Raw genomic sequence first — 20,293 nt, 5'->3', positions numbered from 1 at the left:
GTGCTTGGTGTTCACTCTCTCTGAGTATCACTTCCTGTTCTAACACACAGTGGTGCTTTTGTGTCACTTTTCTGCATAGCAATAAAAACTTATAGATAACTTCTTATTTCATAGTGTAATCTTCACATGCTTCATCTAAAGCACACTCTCTGTGTATTCACTCGCTAATTTATAGTTACAGTATTCACTCACTGTGTCTTTAGGGTTTCACTAGCTTAGCTTAGCTCATAGCTGACTCGCTAGCAGCATGGCCTCTTCACCTGTCCCTGCTGCACTTTCCTGCTCATTGTGTCAGATTTTTAGTTACTCCTCGGCCTCCTTTAGCAGTAATGATACTTGTAAAAAATGCAGCCTATTTTCAGCTCTGGAGGCCAGGATTACTGACTTGGAGACTCGACTTCACACCCTGGATACACCCATAGCTAGCCAGGCCCCTGTAGCTGGTGTAGCGTAAGGTAGCGTAGACCCTGCTAGCTGTCCCCCGGCAGAATGTTCCGAGAAGTCTGGGAAACAGGATGGCTGACGGTGAGGTGGAAGCATAGTCAAAAGCATAGTTCAAAAGTTACAGTAATTTTAAAAAATGTCGGAAAACCCTGCCAGTGAAGGGTTAGGGTTTAAAGGGCCTTGGTACACCACCAACCTTTTTATGTGTCTGTCTCAGAGTGATGCTGAAAAACTAGTTCATGCATTTATTACTTCCAGGCTGGACTACTGTAATTCATTATTATCAGGAAGTCCTAAAACCTCCCTGAAAAGCCTTCAGTTAATCCAAAATGCTGCAGCAAGAGTCTTAACAGGGACTAGAAAGAGAGCAGATTTCTCCTGTTTTGGCTTCCCTTCATTGGCTTCCTGTTAAATCCAGAATTGAATTCAAAATCCTGCTCCTCACATACAAGGTCTTAAATAATCAGGCCCCATCTTATCTTAATGACCTTGTAGTACCATATCACCCTATTAGAGCACTTCACTCTCCCCCTTGAGGCGACTGATGTTGATGTTGAATTGAAATGTTTCATTTGTTTTACCTAAAGCCAAGTGGGAAACATTTTAAACATGTAATTCCTAACATTAGAGAACCATAAAGTTCTTTTGCTTAAAAACTAGTGAGTGGAAGGGTGAGTGCTGTGCTGCCACTGGATGCAGATTAAATTGAAGCCAGTGTGTTACTGAGTTCCAGCAGTCTGCCTCAGCAGACAGCCAATGAAAAAGAGAGCAAGGGGAACCTTTATCATTACCAGAGCTGACGCTCCTGTCCTTCCTGCCCTTGCTCTCTCTCACCGTATACCACTGTTCTGTTGTGCAGCCTGGAGACGAGCAGAGAATGGACTCAAACGAGGAGGCAGAGGGTGAATGAGAGGGAGAGAATCTGAGGAAGAATTTGGGGTTGGTGTGTGGAGCTACTGTTTTGTGTGCGTGTTAGACGATGACGTGCGCTGTGCTCTGAGATGGCGTAAAGAATTCTGATTGCCTTCAGCGGTGTGGAGGAGGCATCTCAATCCTTAAGAGGGGCCCACATGCAGTAATGTCTGTCCGCTGTGGTTTCTCTCCTTTGCAAAGGAGAGCGTGTGCATGTGTATGTTTTCTTCCTCTTTCCTCCCCCTCTCGTTCTCTGGCAATCCTTACCTCCCCAATTCTTCATACTGGCATCTTTTTCCATCTTCCCACATTTTTCTTTCAGGGATGAGATAAGTGGTGATGAATCTGACCACATATTGAGAGCTCCTTTTTTGTCTGGTGAACATGGATTGTCTTTGCATTGTCACAACCAAGGTAAGAGACATGATTCACTGGACTTGAGAAAAACTGAGAGAGAGACAGAGACTCAGAGAGCGAATAGTCACTGTACGAAAATGAGGCATGAGGTAAAGCAGGGGAAAAACGCTGTTTGTGTGTTGGTTGTTTCTGGATGTTTTCATGAATAGATGTTTGCTATCCCTCCCTCCTGGCTGTCTTCATTCCCACGTCACTCGAAAGTAAAAAGTTGTATAAATTCATTTTCATTGCTGCTGCTGGACATTTTTGTTCACCGGTTCTGGTTCACGTCTTTCAGTCAGCAACACTATAAAAAGCTTAGGAGCCTGTCTGCTCAGATATGGCAACAGAAGCTGTTTTGAACTTGTATCACTGGCTTGTGGCTCTGCTGCAGCCCAGTGCTCACACAACGTGAGTAATCCCAACACTGCAAGAAAAAGGTTGTTTCATTGTAACGCAGAAGTCTTTGTGCACACCTGGAACATTTTATTTTAGAAAATGTTTGAGTTACTGTGCAAACGCTCATTGCATCACTCAAGAGAGAATTCTGCTGTCACAGCAGTTCTTCAGTCCCTGTGACCACCATACTGTTATCATGTTTATTAGATTTCCTTTCTAAGTTATTGTTTCTTTGGTATACATAATCCTTACCTCTTTCCTGTTTATGATTCAAAATCAATTTAAAGTATGTCATCATCACACTTGTAACATCACAAAGCACAGTGAATGAAGAATTTCAGACAGGGATCAACGGTAGTTGAGGACAGGGACCACAACGGATAGCTTTAGATGCTGCAGTGACTCTACGCGGCTCATAACGTTAAAAACATTTTAATAAATGGTCTGCCATCACTATGTCAGTTTTTAAAGAAGTTCATGTTGGATAATCTTTCTTTACATTTGGGCATTAAGAATATATTTAATTACCAGAAATCTAAGTATTTCTACTAGTATTAGTTCCAAGTTTGTAACATCTGGTATTGTGACATCCTTGGTTGCAGCCATTGGCCCCTGTTTTAATAGTCATGAGTCAACGTGAAACTCTTTTTGAATACCACCTTTATTTTCATCTAATATAAAACTGTATGGTCTTTATGGACATAGGACACTGTAGGAAAGACAGAAGCTGGGAGAGGGTGCACGGTAAATGACCGGTGGATTTGAACCCAGGTCTCTGTAATGGCCCTATCACATCTGTATTTATAACCTAACTATGTGGGACAATATTACAATGTTAACCACCTTGAGACAACTATTGTTGTGATCTCATCCTGCATAAATAAAAATTGAATTTAATGAAGTTGACATTTGTTTAGTCTCTTTTGTGTATTAAAATTACAGCAAAAATCATTTTTAACCTTATTTTAGGAAATATCACCAAACTTTTTAAGTATTTCTTATATGAATTTTTGTAGGCAGAAGCTTCCATAAACTGATGACCACAGAATTAAATGTGTAGCTCTTCTCAAATGAATTAAACTACATGTGCTACATCAGAGCACTATTTCTCTTGAATCACCTGCAAGTTATATTCTAAGTATTTAAGTATGGCCTGTGATTATCCAGCTCTCTGAAAGGTGTGTTAGATGTTGAAGCTATTTTAGCACTAATGGTACTCACTGTGAATGTAGCTTGGCTCAGTGCATTGTACCAAACTGTTATAATCTTATAATTAGATTCACCTCAGTAGCTGGTGTGGATATAGTAACTTAGCTTTAGTTAGCTGGGCTCTAACCCGAGTTGCCAGGAAACCAGGCTGGCTATGAGGGTCCCATTATAATTCAGTTTAATTTAATTTTGTAGTTCCAAATATTCATCAACATGTTTTATATTGCAAGGTAAAGGCCCTACAATAATACAGAGAACCCCAACAATTAAATGACTCCCTGTGAGGAAGCACTTCGTGACAGTGGGAAGTAAAATCTCTTTAAGAGAAGAAACCTCTGGCAGGATTAGGCTCAGGAAGGGGAAGCCATCTGCCACAATTGTTTGGGGGCGAGGGGAGGGAGACAGCACAAAAGACACACTGTGGAAGATAGCCAGAGACTATCATCAGAATAACTGATGATTTAAATGCATAGTGATTTAGAAACACTATTTTTACTCACTGTGTTTATAAAGGTGAATAAAGAAAAAACATTCAGCGCATTATGTGAATCCCCGAGCACACTAGACCTATTGAAGCATTCAGGGTAACCTGATCCAGTCCTAGCTACAGATACAGCCACTTACAATAACTACCTGGATCATGACAGGACTGTGGCAGATCCTTAGCTGGTCCGCAGCTGGTTCTTAACCAAATCTTAGCTGGCTGGGAGAGGCAGTTCTAAGTAGCTGTACCTGTATATGCTTAGCAAAAAGCTTTAGCAAAGATCTCTAAAAAGCTTTCCATTAATAGAGAACATAGCAGCGAGAGTAGTGACAGGGACCAGAAAGAGAGAGCAGATTTTCCCCATACTAGCTTTGCTTCATTCATCACTCTAAGCCTGTGAAATCCTGCTCCTCACATACAAGGTCTTAAATAATCAGGCCCCATCTTATCATAATGACCTTGTAGTACCATATCATCAGCACTTCGCTCTCGCACTGCAGGCCTACTTGTTGTTCCTAGAGTATTTAAAAGTAGAATGGGAGGCAGAGCCTTCAGTTTTCAGGCCCCTCTTGTGTGGAACCAGCTTCCAGTTTGGATTCAGGAGACAGACACTATCTCTACTTTTAAGATTAGGCTTCAAACTTTCCTTTTTGACAACTCTTTATTGTTAGGGCTGGATCAGGTGACCCTGAACCACCTTTAAATTATGCTGCTAAAAGGCTTCTACCTAGCTGTGATGAACCTTCTGTACAAATTTACAAATCACAGAAACCTTTGCAACTGCTTGTCCGTAGTTGGGTTGGGCTGCTTTCAGACTGCTTTCACCTTTGCTGGATCAGCCTTGATCTGCCCATTCTCCAGGATATAACCAAGAAAAGTGAAACTGATACTTCACATGCATCTGCTGCTCCAAAAGTCATTGTAAAACCTTTGTGGATACAATGCTGTGTGAGATACTTGGAAAAAAAATCAGGAGGTTGTCTAGATATACAAGATATCCAAACACAAAAACATTAAGGATCCCTTAGAGGATTGTTGACTAATGCCTGGAACACCAGTGGTGCACTGGTCAACCAAAACAGCATCACTAGATAATCAAAGTGCCTGCATCTGCCGGGGAAGAGGATGGTTAATTGATTCCCGCAGTGAGAGAGTCTCTAATGCAGGTCTCCACTGGTTCTGTCTGGGTAGGAGGGGTGGAATAGACGACTGACCCTACCTGAGGCTAAGCAAGAAGTTAACAAACACATAGAAAAACGGTTGTACAGGACTACAAGCCGCACCACAGCAATATAAATGCTTTTGAAATGAATTGAATTGAACTGAATGAATTACATTTTGTCTGAACACAGATAGGGCACAGGTTATCAGTATGCCAGAGGGATAATACATGAGTGCTGTCAGAGGGTAACACTGATGGTGGCTAATGATTGAATGATTATGACCATGTGACAAATTTGGACTTTACATGGATCACCTGGTTTGTGAGCAAAATGAAAGCTGCATTTGCTGTTTTGGGAATTGCTGTCTTTTTTGTTTTTTCAATTTAGCATTTTTTGTGACTCATGGTTATTGAATATATTACCTCTCAGCTGTGTTAATATTGTATGCAGTACTGTGGAATAGACCTGTAGGAGTGTAAAACAGCCTGAAACATGCAGTATATGAGGTTTAACTCTAGCGTATGCACTGCCAAAACTATTAAATTTGAAACACATGTGCTTTCTGTGTAATGCACAGTTGCTGCAAAGAGATCTGAAGTACTATAAGCTATGTCTGCTGTTGAATGATGAATATAGTTTTGTAATTCGGCATGAGAGGAAAATAGAGGGGAGGGGAAAAAATAAACAGATCCCTGCATGAACCTGTTTGATATGCTGCCATCGTTGCTGTTTTTTTTTCATATAAATTTTTGACCACATAAGAATAATACAGTGTATATATACTAAGTGTACCACTTTTAAAGTGCTTAAAAGATAGTAAAAAGTACTCTTTGGGGATGAAAAGTAATTTTCCTGTCAGTGTGTAGTAAGAATGGTAGCTCAGAAGCCTACATTGTAAAACTGTTAACTGCATGCTAAATTAACTTATCCTGATTAACCAGTCAAAATCTTAAACATATTGTGCATGCGTTTATTAAATGGGTGTATTTATTATATAGTCAACTTGGGGGAAATTGGGATAAAAAGACAAAAAATGACAACTTCTAGAACTGATGAGTCATTTTGATCCCTTTAGATACATATAGATATGCAGCGGTCCCCAACCTTTTTTGCGCCACAGACCGGTTTATGCCCAACAATATTTTCACGGACCGGCAATAAGGTGTCGCGGATAAATACAACAAATAAAACTAGTGCCGGTACCGAAAAAAAGAAGATTTATTCATAACACACGTGAAAAGACCCAGGAAAACCAAGTTAACGATAAAAACAATAACAAAATAACGCTGAAAACCGATAAAAACCCTGAAAACCATACATTTCACACCTGAGCCTCAACTCTCGCTGCCCGGTACCAAACGACTCACGGACCGGTACCGGTCCGAGGCCCGGGGGTTGGGGACCACTGGATATGTATGCGCATAGATATACACAGTGATGGGAATAGCAGCATTAAATGTAACGACATTACTAACATTGTTACTTTTTTCAGTAGCCAGTAATCTAACTAATTACTGTTTCTATCATTACAACGCCGTTACTGTTGCTAACAAGAAAAAGCGGTGCGGACGTGTTACTGTTTTTCCACACAGACAGTTGAAGCTGTCTTCAACTTACCGGGAGCTAGGGGGGTGAAACAATCGCACAAGTGCTGCTGATTGAGGAAGAATAAAGTAGTCATGGTAAACCAATCACATGACCAATTTAAGATTACATGGAACCAAGATGCTATGTCAACCCAAGACAAGGGTGAAGTTTTAGGAGTGATGACGCCAAGAGAGAGTGAAAGAAAGAGTCAGAGAGAGAGTTTTGAGTTAGTGTGTAGTGTAGTTAGTGTGTTTTGTTGTGTAGTGAGTGTGTAGTGTAGTTAGTGTATTGTGTAGTGAGTGTGTTGTGTGTGTCAGAACAATGAGGCGACTGCTGAAGGTCACAGGTGTTGCCAAAAAGCCACCAAAGGCAGATTAGAGTGTAAACGCTGTCTGCAGGTGGAAACAGGAGCAGTGATGCACCTGCTGCTGTCAGGCCTGCAGGTATCAGGCTGTGATGTGCTTTTTTATCTTATAGTGGACAGAAATTATTTTTTGGAGCTGCACAAATAGATTGTGTGGCATCTTATTTGATGCAGAACAGCTGATTGTTCTGTAAATTGTTTCAAATGGTTATAAAATAACACCTTGGCTGCATTTTAGGTAAATGGCTGCATATAACTTTGTTGTTTGTAAAACTTGTGCATAGGTTTTTAAAACTCACAATTTATTTTTGCATTTCAAGTTATGAGAATGATTTTTAAACATGTTTGTGGTTGTTACAGTAAAAATATAACAATTTCTACTCGGATTTTATATGTTTTGTCTGATTTCAGATCAACTGTGCTAATACAGTATGTCAAAATGAAAAAATAACTGTAAATTCAGACATGTGAGGTTGTGCTGAAAAGAAGAGTACCAAACAAAACAAGGCAGGATAAATAAGGTCAAATGTGAAATCACAAGTAGTCAAAAACGACCAATTATACCCTGGACCACAGAGGGTTGAAAATAAGTAACACAATAGTTACTTTTCCTAGAAATTAGTTACTTTTATAATAACTATGTTACTAACTCAGAGTTACTTTTTTGAAGAAGTAACTAGTTACTATTACTAATTACCTTTTCAAAGTAACTTGCCCAACACTGGATATACAGTATACACATACAATCCAATGAAGTTGGGACGTTGTGTAAAACATAAATAAATGGTAAAATGGTAAATGGCCTGTATTTGTATAGCGCTTTTACTAGCCCCACCTAAGGACCCCAAAGCGCTTTACATACCCAGTCATCCACCCATTCACACACACATTCACACACTGGTGGAGGCAAGCTACAGTTGTAGCCACAGCTGCCCTGGGGCAGACTGAATAAAAACTGAATACAATGATTTGCAAATCCTTTTCAACCTATATTCAAATGAATACACCACAAACACGCCTAATGTTCAAACTGATACATTTTGTTGTTGTTTTGCAAATCTTCACTCATTTTGAATTTGATGTCTGCAACACATTCCAAGAAAGCTGGGACAGAGACAGCAAAAGACTGGGAAAGTTGAGGAATGTTCAAAACATACCTGTTTTCAACATTCCGCAGGTGAACAGGTTAAACAGGTTGTAAACAGGTGTTTGTCATTATTTGGTATAAAGGTAGTATCCCTAAAAGGCTCAGGTGTTCACAAGCAAGAATGGGATGACCACTTTGTGAACAACTGTGTGGGCAAATAGTCCAGCAGTTTAAGAACAATGTTTCTCAATGTACAATTACAAGGAATCTAGGGGTTTCATCATCTACTGTCCATAATATCATCAAAAGATTTTGAGCATCTGGAGAAATCACTACATGTAAGCGGGAAGGCCGCATACCAACTGGATGCCCATGACCTTCAATCCCTCAGGCAGCACTGCATTTTAAAACAACATCATTCTGTAAAGATATTACCACGTGGGCTCAGGAATACTTTAGAAAACCATCTAAATTCTGTACATCAATAAATCATATTCATTTCTTTCTAATGATCTCTCCTTATTGAACTATAGTTGGCCTTCTCTCACCCCAACCAGTCGCAGCAGATGGCCCCGCCCCTCCCTGAGCCTGGTTCTGCCGGAGGTTTCTTCCTGTTTAAAGGGAGTTTTTCCTTCCCACTGTCGCCAAAGTGCTTGCTCATAGGGGGTCATATGATTGTTGGGTTTTTCTCTGTATCTATTCTTGTACGATCTACTGTGCAATATAAAGCGCCTCGAGGCGACTGCTGTTGTGATTTGGCGCTATATAAATAAAATTGAATTGAATTGAATTGAATTGAATCGAAACAAAGGCAGAGAGACAGGGGAAGGCATGTCAGGAAGCAGTGAAAGAGAAGAAAAGGTGTGGAGGTCAATGTAGGGGCACAGATTATGATTGGTGAAGGAACTGTTGGCTGATATGCTGGAAAGAAGGAAGGCAAGTATATTATGTGTAAACCCAAGTAGAAGGGAAGCAAGGCCAGGAGTATTGGAGGTGGATTCAAACCATTGTATCATGGCATAGATAGGAACATAAATTTTAGGGGTCATTTCTAGGAGGAATGTTGATGTCTAGGGGATGTTGAATGCTGTCGGTGAGTATGTCCTACATGTTGGATGTCAGGAGAGAAAGAGAAATTCTGGAGAAAGTTGGAGAGAATGTCCCCAAGGGAGAGAGTGTGATTGGCGCACACTTTGATGGACAGGAAGGAAACAGAGGTGAGGTTATGGATCAAGTGATAAGTATGGTGTTAAGAAGAGAAATGGACAGATGTTTGTAAAGTTTGCCGATAAGATGGAAATGGCTGTAGTGACCATGTACTTAAAGAACACCTTCAACAGTTGCGCCTTGAACCAACTGTTGTTGTGATTTGGTTCTATATAGATAAAACTGAATTGAATTGAACACTTATATGAACTTGACTGACATCCCATTCTTAATCTGTAGGGGGTTAATACAATGTAAGCCCACCCTTTGCAGCCATACAACACGTTCTCATCCCAAAGCGTAACAAATTACGCCATGTGACACATCGTCGGTATGTTATGCTTTTGGCCTCCCAACACATCTGTATGTTACGCTTTCAGAAATGTCAGGAAATATGAGAACTGTAATGGAGGATGTCACATTAAGAGGGATGGACTTGACCTCCTGACTATGAATAATGAAGATGATAAGGTGCTGACTCTATGAATCCACAATCTCAACAGGGTTGTCCGATAAGAACGGATGGCTTATCCACAAATCCATTGCCACTCAGGTATCTGTCGTTCACTCATTTATTTAACAAGAAGCCGAGGTACACATCCATAATGTGAGTGAGGGGATTTAACAGGCTGTAAAATGCTATATGCCGTGTGGTGAAGTGATGGTGTGGTTTCTGTTGGAAAGAACATAAAAGTCTTATTAGAGCTGGGCGATATAAGATTTTTTCATATCACGATATGTTTTTTTCATTTCAGGCGATAACGATATATATCACGATATAAGCCAAATAACTATATTTGTAAGACTTAAATGTGCCGTTGCTCACAAGTAAAATGTGAAATAATTAGCAGCTTGTTTTAATTAAAATATTTATTTCCCATAATAAGTTCAACAGGGTAGATGTACTTAAGGAACATGAGACTTCAGTTTCAGATAAAGGCAAATATTGCAAACTACACAAAAGGCAGCCGCTAAAGCGTTTAAGTTTCAAAATAGAACAAACAAAACAGACCACTAAATTGACAATTCCACTTAGAAACAAAATATTAATTCTAAAAATAAATCTTAGGTCGTTTTACAGGAGAACAGACAAACCTGAAACTTTTGTCAATATCAAATAAACTGAGAACTAAAAGGAAATTCTCAATCTCTCCTTGTTGTATAGCTTAGCTTTTCAAACAGTTTTAACAGTTACTTTAGTCTGACAAAAGCCGAATGACGAATTAGCGCTTTCAGTCAGAGATTGAGCATGCACCGCTTTATTGTATTTGCAGACTTGCTTTCGGCACAATTTACAGTGCGCGCTACTCTGTTTTTTGTCAGACTTGAAATAGCCGAAATACCTTCACACTACGGAACTTCTGTGGCCCTTCCGTTCGACAATCTCTCTGGCATTGGAACCATTATCTGTTTTTTCTTCGGTAACCTTCGCTCACGCTCTCGGTTGATTTTTCTCTAGTCGGCACACTCGTTTCCTTCATTACCCGGGCTGCACGGCTGCAAAAACAAATACACATGTGCGCCTTGGCGCTTGTGCTGTACGTAACAAGTCACGTGACGTGATGCTGCGGCTGTGATTGGTTCGGCTCTGCGCTACTTAATTTGGATTGGCTGTTCTTTTTTTTTTTAAGAGGACAAGAGAGATGAGGCCTATCGCAATAGTTTAATTTTTCTATCGAGAAAAAGTTATTTCGCAATACATATCGTTATCATTCTATCGCCCAGCTCTAAGTCTGATATAATTATGTGAACAGAGTGAATTAAATGTGTAATACAATAATACAAACAATACTGAGTAGTGAAACATTCAACCAAAGTAAGGGAGTATCAACAAATGCTAATTTACTATTTACATAAATTCTAACTAGGCACTTTACACTAGAGCTAACATGAGAACTTAGTGTCGGTCCCTTAATGACTGCACGGCAGAGGCTGCTTCGCAGTAAACGGCAGTAACATTCGGTAAACAAAGTGTGCGCCAAGGATTTAAACAAGGGTGGACAATGGCCCCAGCAAAGAACAAACAGGATACAACACAGAAACTTACAGTCTCATGGACGCACACCGCTAACAGCATTAGAAAGAACGAAAATCCACATGGTGAGTAAAACTCTGCTGACTCTCCACACCTGCAGCTCCGACCGAACTCTCTGCGTCGACGTGTGTGCGTAATGATGAGGTAGAATTGTGTCTTCTGATTGGTGAAGAGGATGGGTTGCCTCACCGCTCATTGGCTGGTCGGCAGCTGTATGCTGATGTATTTACTCGGCAGATGTGGCTCTGTTCGTCAGGTCCGCCGACTGGCGGGCCTTTTGTACAAGAACTGTTTGGAATGAATCTACACATGTACATTTCGTTTTACTTTCACATCATGAATCACTTTGGAAAACAGTAACTAACACCTAACACTAACATCTAACACTGTTAAGGTTGTGGTTAACGTTAGGGGTGAGGTTATGGTTAGGGTTAAAATTAATGTTAGGGTTAGGGCTGGAATACACAGTTGGAACATGTGTTACCGCCGGGAGCGTCATTCTATTGGATTCCATCCACAATCCGGCGCGTATCATAGGGACGCGGAAGGGTACCTTTCGCGTTCCAATTGGACGCCTCGGGATTTGACAAATCGTTGGTATGTTACGTGTCTGGAATGAGAATGGTCTGTGCCATAAGATCTTCAACTCTTCTGGGAACCCTTTCCACAAGGTTTAGGAATATATTCATATTTGACCATTTCCAGAAGCGCATTTGTGAGGTCAGACACTGACATTGGACAAGAAGGCTTGGCTCTCAGTCTCCGCTCTGAATCATCCCAAAGGTGTTATCTTGGTTTAAATTGAGGACTCTGTGGAAGCCAGTCAAGTTCCTTCATACCAAACTCGCTCATCTGTGTCTTTAGGGACCTTACTTTTTGCACTGCTGTGTAGTTATCTTGAAACATGGGAAAGGCCATCCCCAAGCTGTTTCCACAAAGCTAGGGCTTGAACGCAGCTGCTTGGCCATGGAAACCTATTCCATTAAGCTCTGTATACATTGTTCTTGAGCTCATTTGAAGGCCAGGTGAAGTTTGGAAGTCTGTAGCGATTGAGTCTGCAGAAATTTGGTGACGCCTTCATCCAACATGGAGTCAGCTCACACTGAAAAAGAAAGATTGATCTAATGAGTGATTTTATGTGGCCTACCACTTGGGTTAGATGTTATTCCAAATTGCTTTCATTTTGGAATATTTAGTAGCGAGGAAATTTCACAACTGGACTTGTAGCACAGGTGGCATTACATCAGGGTACTGGGCTGGAATTTACTGAGCTCCTGAGAGCGACCCATTTGTTCACAAATGTTTCTGGAAGCAATCAGCATGCCTATGGTGCTTGATGTTATACACCTGGGGCCATGGAAGTGATTGGAACCCCAGAATTCAGTGATTTGGAAGGTTGAATGGTTATGGGGTGATCGTGGCTCAAGAGTTGGCAGTTCGTCTTCTAATAGGAAGGTTTCCGGAAGGTTGCCGGAAGGTTGCCGGGTCAAGCCGGTTGCCGGTTCGAGCCCCGGGTTCGACAGTCTCGGTCGTTGTGTCCTTGGGCAAGACACTTCACCCATTGCCTACTGGTGGTGGTCAGAGGGCCCGGTGGCGCCAGTGTCCAGCAACCTCGCCTCTGTCAGTGCGCCCCAGGGCAGCTGTGGCTACATTGTAGCTTGCCATCACCAGTGTGTGAATGTGTGTGTGAATGGGTGGATGACTGGTTGTGTAAAGCGCTTTGGGGTCCATAGGGACTAAGTAAAACACTATAGAAATACAGGCCATTTACCATTACTTTTGGCCATAAAGTGTATATATTTATATTGAATTTTCAGTCTGTTGATTTGCTTCATCTCTTACATTGTAATCTGAGAAGTTCATCTTGAAATTTCAATACCTGATGAACTGAATGAAATTGCGTCACGTGGCCATGGAACCTCTTGCGAGTCAGGTGTTTGATTCGTTGTCCATCAGCCACACCTTCTTAACTACCAACAGGTAAGGCAGGTCATCTACTAATTGGAAGGTTGGTGGCTTAATTCCTGTCTGTTCCAGTCGGCATGCCAAATATCCTTGGGCAGGATACTAACCCCGAGTTGCTCTTTGATGTATACGTCAGAGTGTGAATATGTGTAAATGTTATATAGAAAGAACTTAAGTGTAGAAAAAAAAGTTTTGTATGAATGTGTGAGGATGGGTAGATGAGGTATGTTGTATGAAGTACTTTGTGTGCTCAGGTAGAGTAGAAACCAGTCCATTTACCATTGTCTAAATACTTACGGACTTGATTATATAATATATAGTATTATATAATATAATATATATATATATATATAATCTTTTATTCAGGTATAGATTCTAAAGAATACAGTGAATTGGCAGTACAATTAGGAGAGATTCACTGGCTCAAATCCGGATCAGAGGTTCGGCCTGGAGCTGAGGTTACAGGATAATTACCTCCTGAATGAATTTCGGATCAGTTTCATTGTAACTCATTCAGCCACATGTTTCTTCTGTACTTCATTGAAGCCACTGTTTGTCTCCGTTTTCTCCCTCAACTCAACTTCTCACTCTAAGGAATAATTAAATAAATATGTAATGGCTGCAGATCTGATTGGTTGTCAGTTCACTTAAACAGCTGAATCGATAGACAGTTCCTATGGTAACAGGGAGGCTGGCGCCAAAAATATATGCAACATGCAGACTGGTGCATCTCCCACATACTTCATTGTTGCCTTAAAACAGTAGGCATGTTGCTAGTATAAAGATTGTAACTCTGAATTGAAAGCTAAAAACGAAAAAACAAAATTGTTTCTCCATAAATCATATGAACTTGTAGCTTCCTTTTTTTGGTTTATGTTTATCATTTATAGACTTTCCCTTTGATGTAAGGAGTTCACCCAGTAAAGTTATTGAGTTATCATACATCTGTTGAAAAACTCATTATGACTTCTACCTTTGTTGCTTGTTGTTCTTGTATTTGTGTTTAAATTTAATAAGCCTACTGACAGGGGATTTCTTTAAATCACCCGGCCGTTCTTCAGTTGAGACGTCTGAGTCAGAAAACACAAACAACTGCAGTTCTTCTTTCGCTCGCGAGGGCAGCCCTTTAGACGCAGGATCTGCGTCTATTGACTGTCCGCGTCCTTTATTTATACAAGATGTTCCTGTGTGTGTGTGTGTGTGTGTGTGTGTGTATGTGTACAAAGGTAACAACGTCATTTAGAGCCGCGGGTTTTTCCCCTTCACTACATTTGCATATTCTTCTAAAAGAGCTGAGGTTTTACTTCTCTGTTCTCTGAAGACAGGAAGCGGTTAGTAGCTGCACACAAGTTACTAGGTGAAAAGTCACTTAGACATGTCCTTAATAATAAGATAAAAAGATACATTTCATATAGCTGATCATATTATACAATATTCTCTTCTGACATTCCCTCCTGTTGATCACGAAATGAAATGTACAATTCATCAGTGAGTAACTACTTGTCTTTCACATTCTCAGTTACTATATCATTAGTTACACCTCATCTTCATCTGAAAAATAGGAAAAGAAGTCTTCACTGGTTTTGGTACATCTGCGTATGCTGTGAATGATAAACTTATCATCTGTAAAATTACAGCTTCAAACAAAGAATAACATAAGTAAAGAAAAGCAAAATAAAATCAAGAAAAATTCAATGATGATCAACAGTCTCTTTAAAACTTGTTAAAGTTCAGGGCTTCTTCCTGGATCAGGATGTTGATGTTGTTGTGCACCTTACAAAAGTCATTAGATCAGATTTGGTGCACTTGTTCCAGGGTGTTTCTCATACATGGCTGTGTTAATATGCTCGGCATGTGCGAGCAAACATAACAGTCTTTCTCTGTGGTTTTGTTAAACACATATCTGTATCAGTCATTTTTCATCCAAGGATGGATGTGATCTTGTGTCATGTCCATTAGGTGTAAGTTGTCGTGCGTCCATCTTCTCTGTCTGCCTCGTGGCTCAGGCATTTTAGGCAATTCCTATTTCTCAAAGAATTCATACATCTTACATATTTCAAACTTTTAAGTTAAGGAAAAACTTCGCATTGCTTACAGCTCATAACTCACAGCTCTAAAACTCGTCATTGTTAAATCATGTGCCTAATCATTATATGTCACTGTGATCCACAAGTATGATCACAAATTTGTTTTCCAAGCTTACAAAACAAACAAACAAAAACAAAAACAAATTGCCTATGGCACCAAGGCTTTGCGTTCATATTAATTGAGTGTAAGCTGCTTTCTTCATTGCAAGTGTTTGTTTCAATAAGGTTTAATTCATGCATCTTATCACTGAGTTCTAAATTCAAACTACCTCACTTCTAATTCATCTCAAAAATACTTTCACATGTAACAATTTGTGTATGTGTGTGGTCTATTTGTGTTTACCTCTTTTAAACGTGATATGGTGGACATCACTAAACAATCATGAGTTCCCGTTTCAATTTTTCCAATCCAATTATATCCTATATTCTCGCAGTCTTACTCGTCCACATTCACCTGACACTGGTCCCTTTTTCATTCACATTGTCCTGTTCGGGCTTCAAAGCTCCAGCAAACACAGTTTGTTCCTTCTCTTTTCTTCTCCAGTCTTCTCTTCCAAAATTACTCCAAGCATGGCAAATATGACACTCAATGTCCAGTGCTCTTCCACAATTCTTTATCCCACTGTTCAACTGCCCAGCCTGTATTTTCATTACATTACATTCGTTGCATTACTCTTACATGCTGCTGCTGGTCGTCAGTCGTCATCAGTGTTAATGGATCAGTGGCACTGTCGTTTGCCTGCTGTATTCAAGTCCACGATGTTCTGTCGGTCTTCATCAGGCGATTAACTGTCCTTTGAACTTCTTCTCAGTTTAGGGACAAAGTGACAGGTGAAGCTGTAGAATTTCAGCCAAATGTGGCCTGTTTTTCCCAACTGTTCCTCTATACTTTCTGCCGGTTACTCAAGGTTCAATGTTGAGAGAAGCCCACCTGTATTGGCACACTAAAGCATACAATTAGTATTATATTCATTTCTTTTCTTAAAGGCTTCATTTGCTTTATGTGCCTAGAGGTAACTCATCTGTCTCTCTGTGTTCTTTCTTTACACCCTCAGTTCCTTTTATGGGCATGCAAAGTTCCTGTTCCAGACACACAACCACCACGTCCTCTCACACAGCAGGCACACAGAGCCATATTTCCTGTTTCTTCAAACTAATCTAACTCTTTTGTTTTTTTTTCTTTGTATTTATAATCTACAGACCCTCTTAAATCTACTAAATCTTAATCTAAAAACAATACACCTTTATTTCATTCACACTTTTAAACATTCTAACCTCTTTTGTCATTCAGTAATCGTCTCACACACTGCCTTTTCTTTCAAACTCCCCCCTTTTCACTTACTCAGACAAATCACACAGTCACTCAAATCAAATACTGACAGCATTCACACGGTTAAAATCACTCAAAATACACTTTCATACGAGTATTTTAAACATGCCTTCCATAATCAGAAAGAGCAAGTCAAAAAGGAAAGAAAAAACTGAAACCTCTCATCATCCTCACAGCTTCTCACCACACACACATAACTAAAAATAGAATCAGCAGCCAGTGCACTGTTGTGTTGTCTCAAACCTGTAGCTTTGGCTGTTATATTCAGGGCCTGACTTATTATTTATTATATTATACTTATTATATACAAACAGGTCAAGTGTCTCTATGCACTTGATTAGATTAGGTATTTTCCTTATTTTTTCATCTCATATATCATTTGTACTGAGTTTGAGCAAACCTTAAGCTTGAATCAGACTACTTTTAACAATTATCCGCCTCACATCATAACTGACTGAGGTGCCTTTTATTATTAATAGTATGTCATTATTAATGTTATCATTGTATTGTTTTTCCTTTTTTTATAACAGCGATAGTATATTACAATATACTACTATACTACTAATATACAATAGATTATTATTTTATATTTTATTATGTATCCATCACGGGTCTGTGTGAATCTGCAGCTTCACACCTTCCCAAGCTGGAGACATTTGCTTTTCCTTGGCTGACCAATGACACAGCCATAATATACCTTATGCATCTCTCTTTTTTATTTTAATATGGTTTCGTGTGAATTATCTGCTTTCATGCATAGTTGTCTTCCCAATTTGTTTCATTTGTACCAATTTACAGGTTGTTATGCTTCCTATTATTAGTTTGAATATAGTAGAGATAAGCTCTAATTTGATTTAACCTTTTGTTTATTCCACTTTATTCCTAAGAGTATTTATATATATATTCAGTTGGGTCTGTATCCAACTCTTTTTAAACTCCTACTTTGATCTCTAATTTTTCACTTGATAAGGGATTATAATGTTCTTCCTAGTCTGAACTGCTTTTTTGTTTCTTACAGTCACGTACAAAATGTCCCTCTTTTCCACACCTCCAGCATACAGTGCTAAAGCCACTTTTTGGTGTGTGTATAGGTCTACCTCTACCTCTTGCTGTTCCCCTAAGCATTCCTCTGTCTTTCTTTTGGATTAGTCCTGCTCTGGTTTGTTGTTTTTCTAAACATTTCTCATCAGGTGTTAATTTTGCTTGTTTATTCTCCATTGTCAAAGATTTTGCTGGGCCGTCACTGGCCAGTCCGTGAGCCTCAGCAAAGAAAACAATAAAAAAAACAGAAAACAATGAAAGTAGTTCAGCAACTTATTGTGCTGCAAAATCAACTTACTTCTAAAACACATACACAAAACACATATACATACACACAGATAGACATTTGCGCGCTAATTTGTCACGAAGTATTTCACGGCCACTTCTAAAACCACTCTAAACACAGTTCCTTGTGGCGAACTTAAACCTTATTTGTCACGAGGTATTTGACGGCTACCTCTAGAACCAATCTAAACTTAGTCCCTTCCGGCGAACTCAACCTATTTAACGTGTTTTTCCGAAGTAATTCCGGCTACTTCCAACCTATTTTGCGCATTTCACGAAGTAATTCCGGCTACAGCAAACCTATTTTGCGCATTTCACGAAGTAATTCCGGCTACAGCAAACCTATTTTGCGCATTCTTCTAAACCCTTCCAGCGGTTTAAAACCAAAAAAGTGTTTTCTCACCCTCAGTCGTCTTTTGCTGGTTGTTCAGGTCATCTGGATCCCAACGTCGTGGACCAGTACTAAACCACCGGCCTGGACCCGAATTCAACGTTCCAGGACTCTCACCTCTACCTGGAGAGGGCTGTCGACAGACTTCGGTGCTGGTTTACCCACGACGTCAGGATGCAGAAGTCAGACCTTATTGGAGTCACAGAAACGTATCTGGTGTTTCCATCTCTAGGTTCGAAGGACCAATTTAAATGACAGGGGATTTCTTTAAATCACCCGGCCGTTCTTCAGTTGAGACGCCTGAGTCAGAAAACACAAACAACTGCAGTTCTTCTTTCGCTCGCGAGGGCAGCCCTTTAGACGCAGGATCTGCGTCTATTGACTGTCCGCGTCCTTTATTTATACAAGATGTTCCTGTGTGTGTGTGTGTGTGTGTGTGTGTGTATGTATGTACAAAGGTAACAACGCTCATTTAGAGCCGCTGGGTTTTTCCCTTCACTACATTTGCATGTTCTTCTAAAAGAGCTGAGGTTTTACTTCTCTGTTCTCTGAAGACAGGAAGCGGTTAGTAGCTGCACACAAGTTACTAGGTGAAAAGTCACTTAGACATGTCCTTAATAATAAGATAAAAAGATACATTTCATATAGCTGATCATATTATACAATATTCTCTTCTGACACCTACTTTGTTGTCTAAAGCTGTTTTGGTGAACTCAAGTTTGAATCTAATAGAGCGTTAGGCAAGCTAAGTCTGTTGTTTCAAGATGAAAAAGTGATATTAGCGTTGGATGCAGTAGAGTAAAGCACGCTGCCACTGGATTCTAGAACCCTGGAGATGTGTTCTCTGGAGTGACAAATCATGCTTATTCGTCTGGCCATCCAATGGACGAGGCTTGGGTTTGGTGGTTGCCAGGACAACTCTACTTGTCTGACTGTAATGAGCCAAGTATAAAGATTGGTGGAGCTGTAACCTGTCATTGCTTTTTCAGCTTGTTAAAACTCTGTTAAAACTTCTTCTTACTTACATATACACATACTAACATTTGCAACACTTATTAAATCTTTGCTGTGTGATGCACATTTCTGCTTATGTTGGGGAGGATCTGTTCAATTCATTTGTGGCCAGTTTCTTTCAGTTTAAAAGTTACAACTCGAGTAAAGTAAGCATAGCACACATGTTACTTACATTATTGCGTTATACAGCATGTCAAAGATTCTTCATATCACATTCCCACATTCTTGTGTACCCACAGTATTAGTCCTGTCCTGTGTTTCTTTAGTTTTCCATTAAGTGTGCAAATCACTCAGCCAGCAGACCTGTTTGCATTTTCACTCACCAACTCTTCACAGTTGCTCGCGAGCTTCGATGGAGCTGTGAAAACTGTTCTACTTTTTCTTTTGTATTTTAAATTTACCAAAACAAAATAAGACAATCAGAATTATTTATTCAAATCAGTGATGCTGCTACTTATGTTCCATCTGACATTGTTATTTTAAAGATAACACTTAGCTTCCTTTATGTTCCTACAGCACTCCCATGGTTTTTGCATGCTACTGTGGTCTGAGATCAGTGTCACAAGTAAGGGACCTCTATGACTAAGTGTGTGTGTGCGTGTGTTTGAAAGAGGTAGTGGTGTAGGGACGACGCCCACTTTGAAGGAGGCTACCTGGTGGTCCAGTTACACAGGTGGTATTTAATTTTTTTTTTTTTCCATGCAGCTCTCTTGTTATATACGTCTTTTGTGACGGGTGCATGGGAGTGTCCAGTGACCTAATAATGTAGTAGTACAAATTTAAGGTGAACTTGAGGGTTTTTAAAGGTGGCTTTGGATCAAAATAATAATAATTATTATTATCATTTGCAGGTCACGTTTTCTTTTTAACACTATTCATGTGCTAATGCTCTTT

At 39.9% G+C, this 20,293-nt stretch overlaps 1 protein-coding gene across 3 annotated transcripts in view; it reads left to right on the top strand.

The window, feature by feature from the left end:
* dlg2 (discs, large homolog 2 (Drosophila)) overlaps positions 1-20,293 on the top strand; it is a 177,485-nt gene that overhangs the window by 55,838 nt on the left and 101,354 nt on the right. Inside the window, exon 1 of one of the 3 annotated variants that reach the window (XM_039618618.1) lies at positions 1,323-1,770. The exons of the other annotated variants lie outside the window; for them this stretch is intronic. Coding sequence (XP_039474552.1) covers positions 1,741-1,770 — 30 coding nt within the window. The 5' untranslated portion in view covers positions 1,323-1,740. Of the gene's footprint in view, positions 1-1,322; positions 1,771-20,293 lie in introns of those variants that run through there. 3 annotated transcript variants of the gene reach the window in all.

The sequence above is a fragment of the Oreochromis aureus genome, linkage group 10 (assembly GCF_013358895.1).
Source record: "Oreochromis aureus strain Israel breed Guangdong linkage group 10, ZZ_aureus, whole genome shotgun sequence".
In the NCBI taxonomy this organism is placed as follows: Eukaryota; Metazoa; Chordata; class Actinopteri; order Cichliformes; family Cichlidae; genus Oreochromis; species Oreochromis aureus.
The sequence above is the reverse complement of the archived record's forward strand: the minus strand, read 5'-3'. Positions and strand labels throughout refer to the sequence as shown.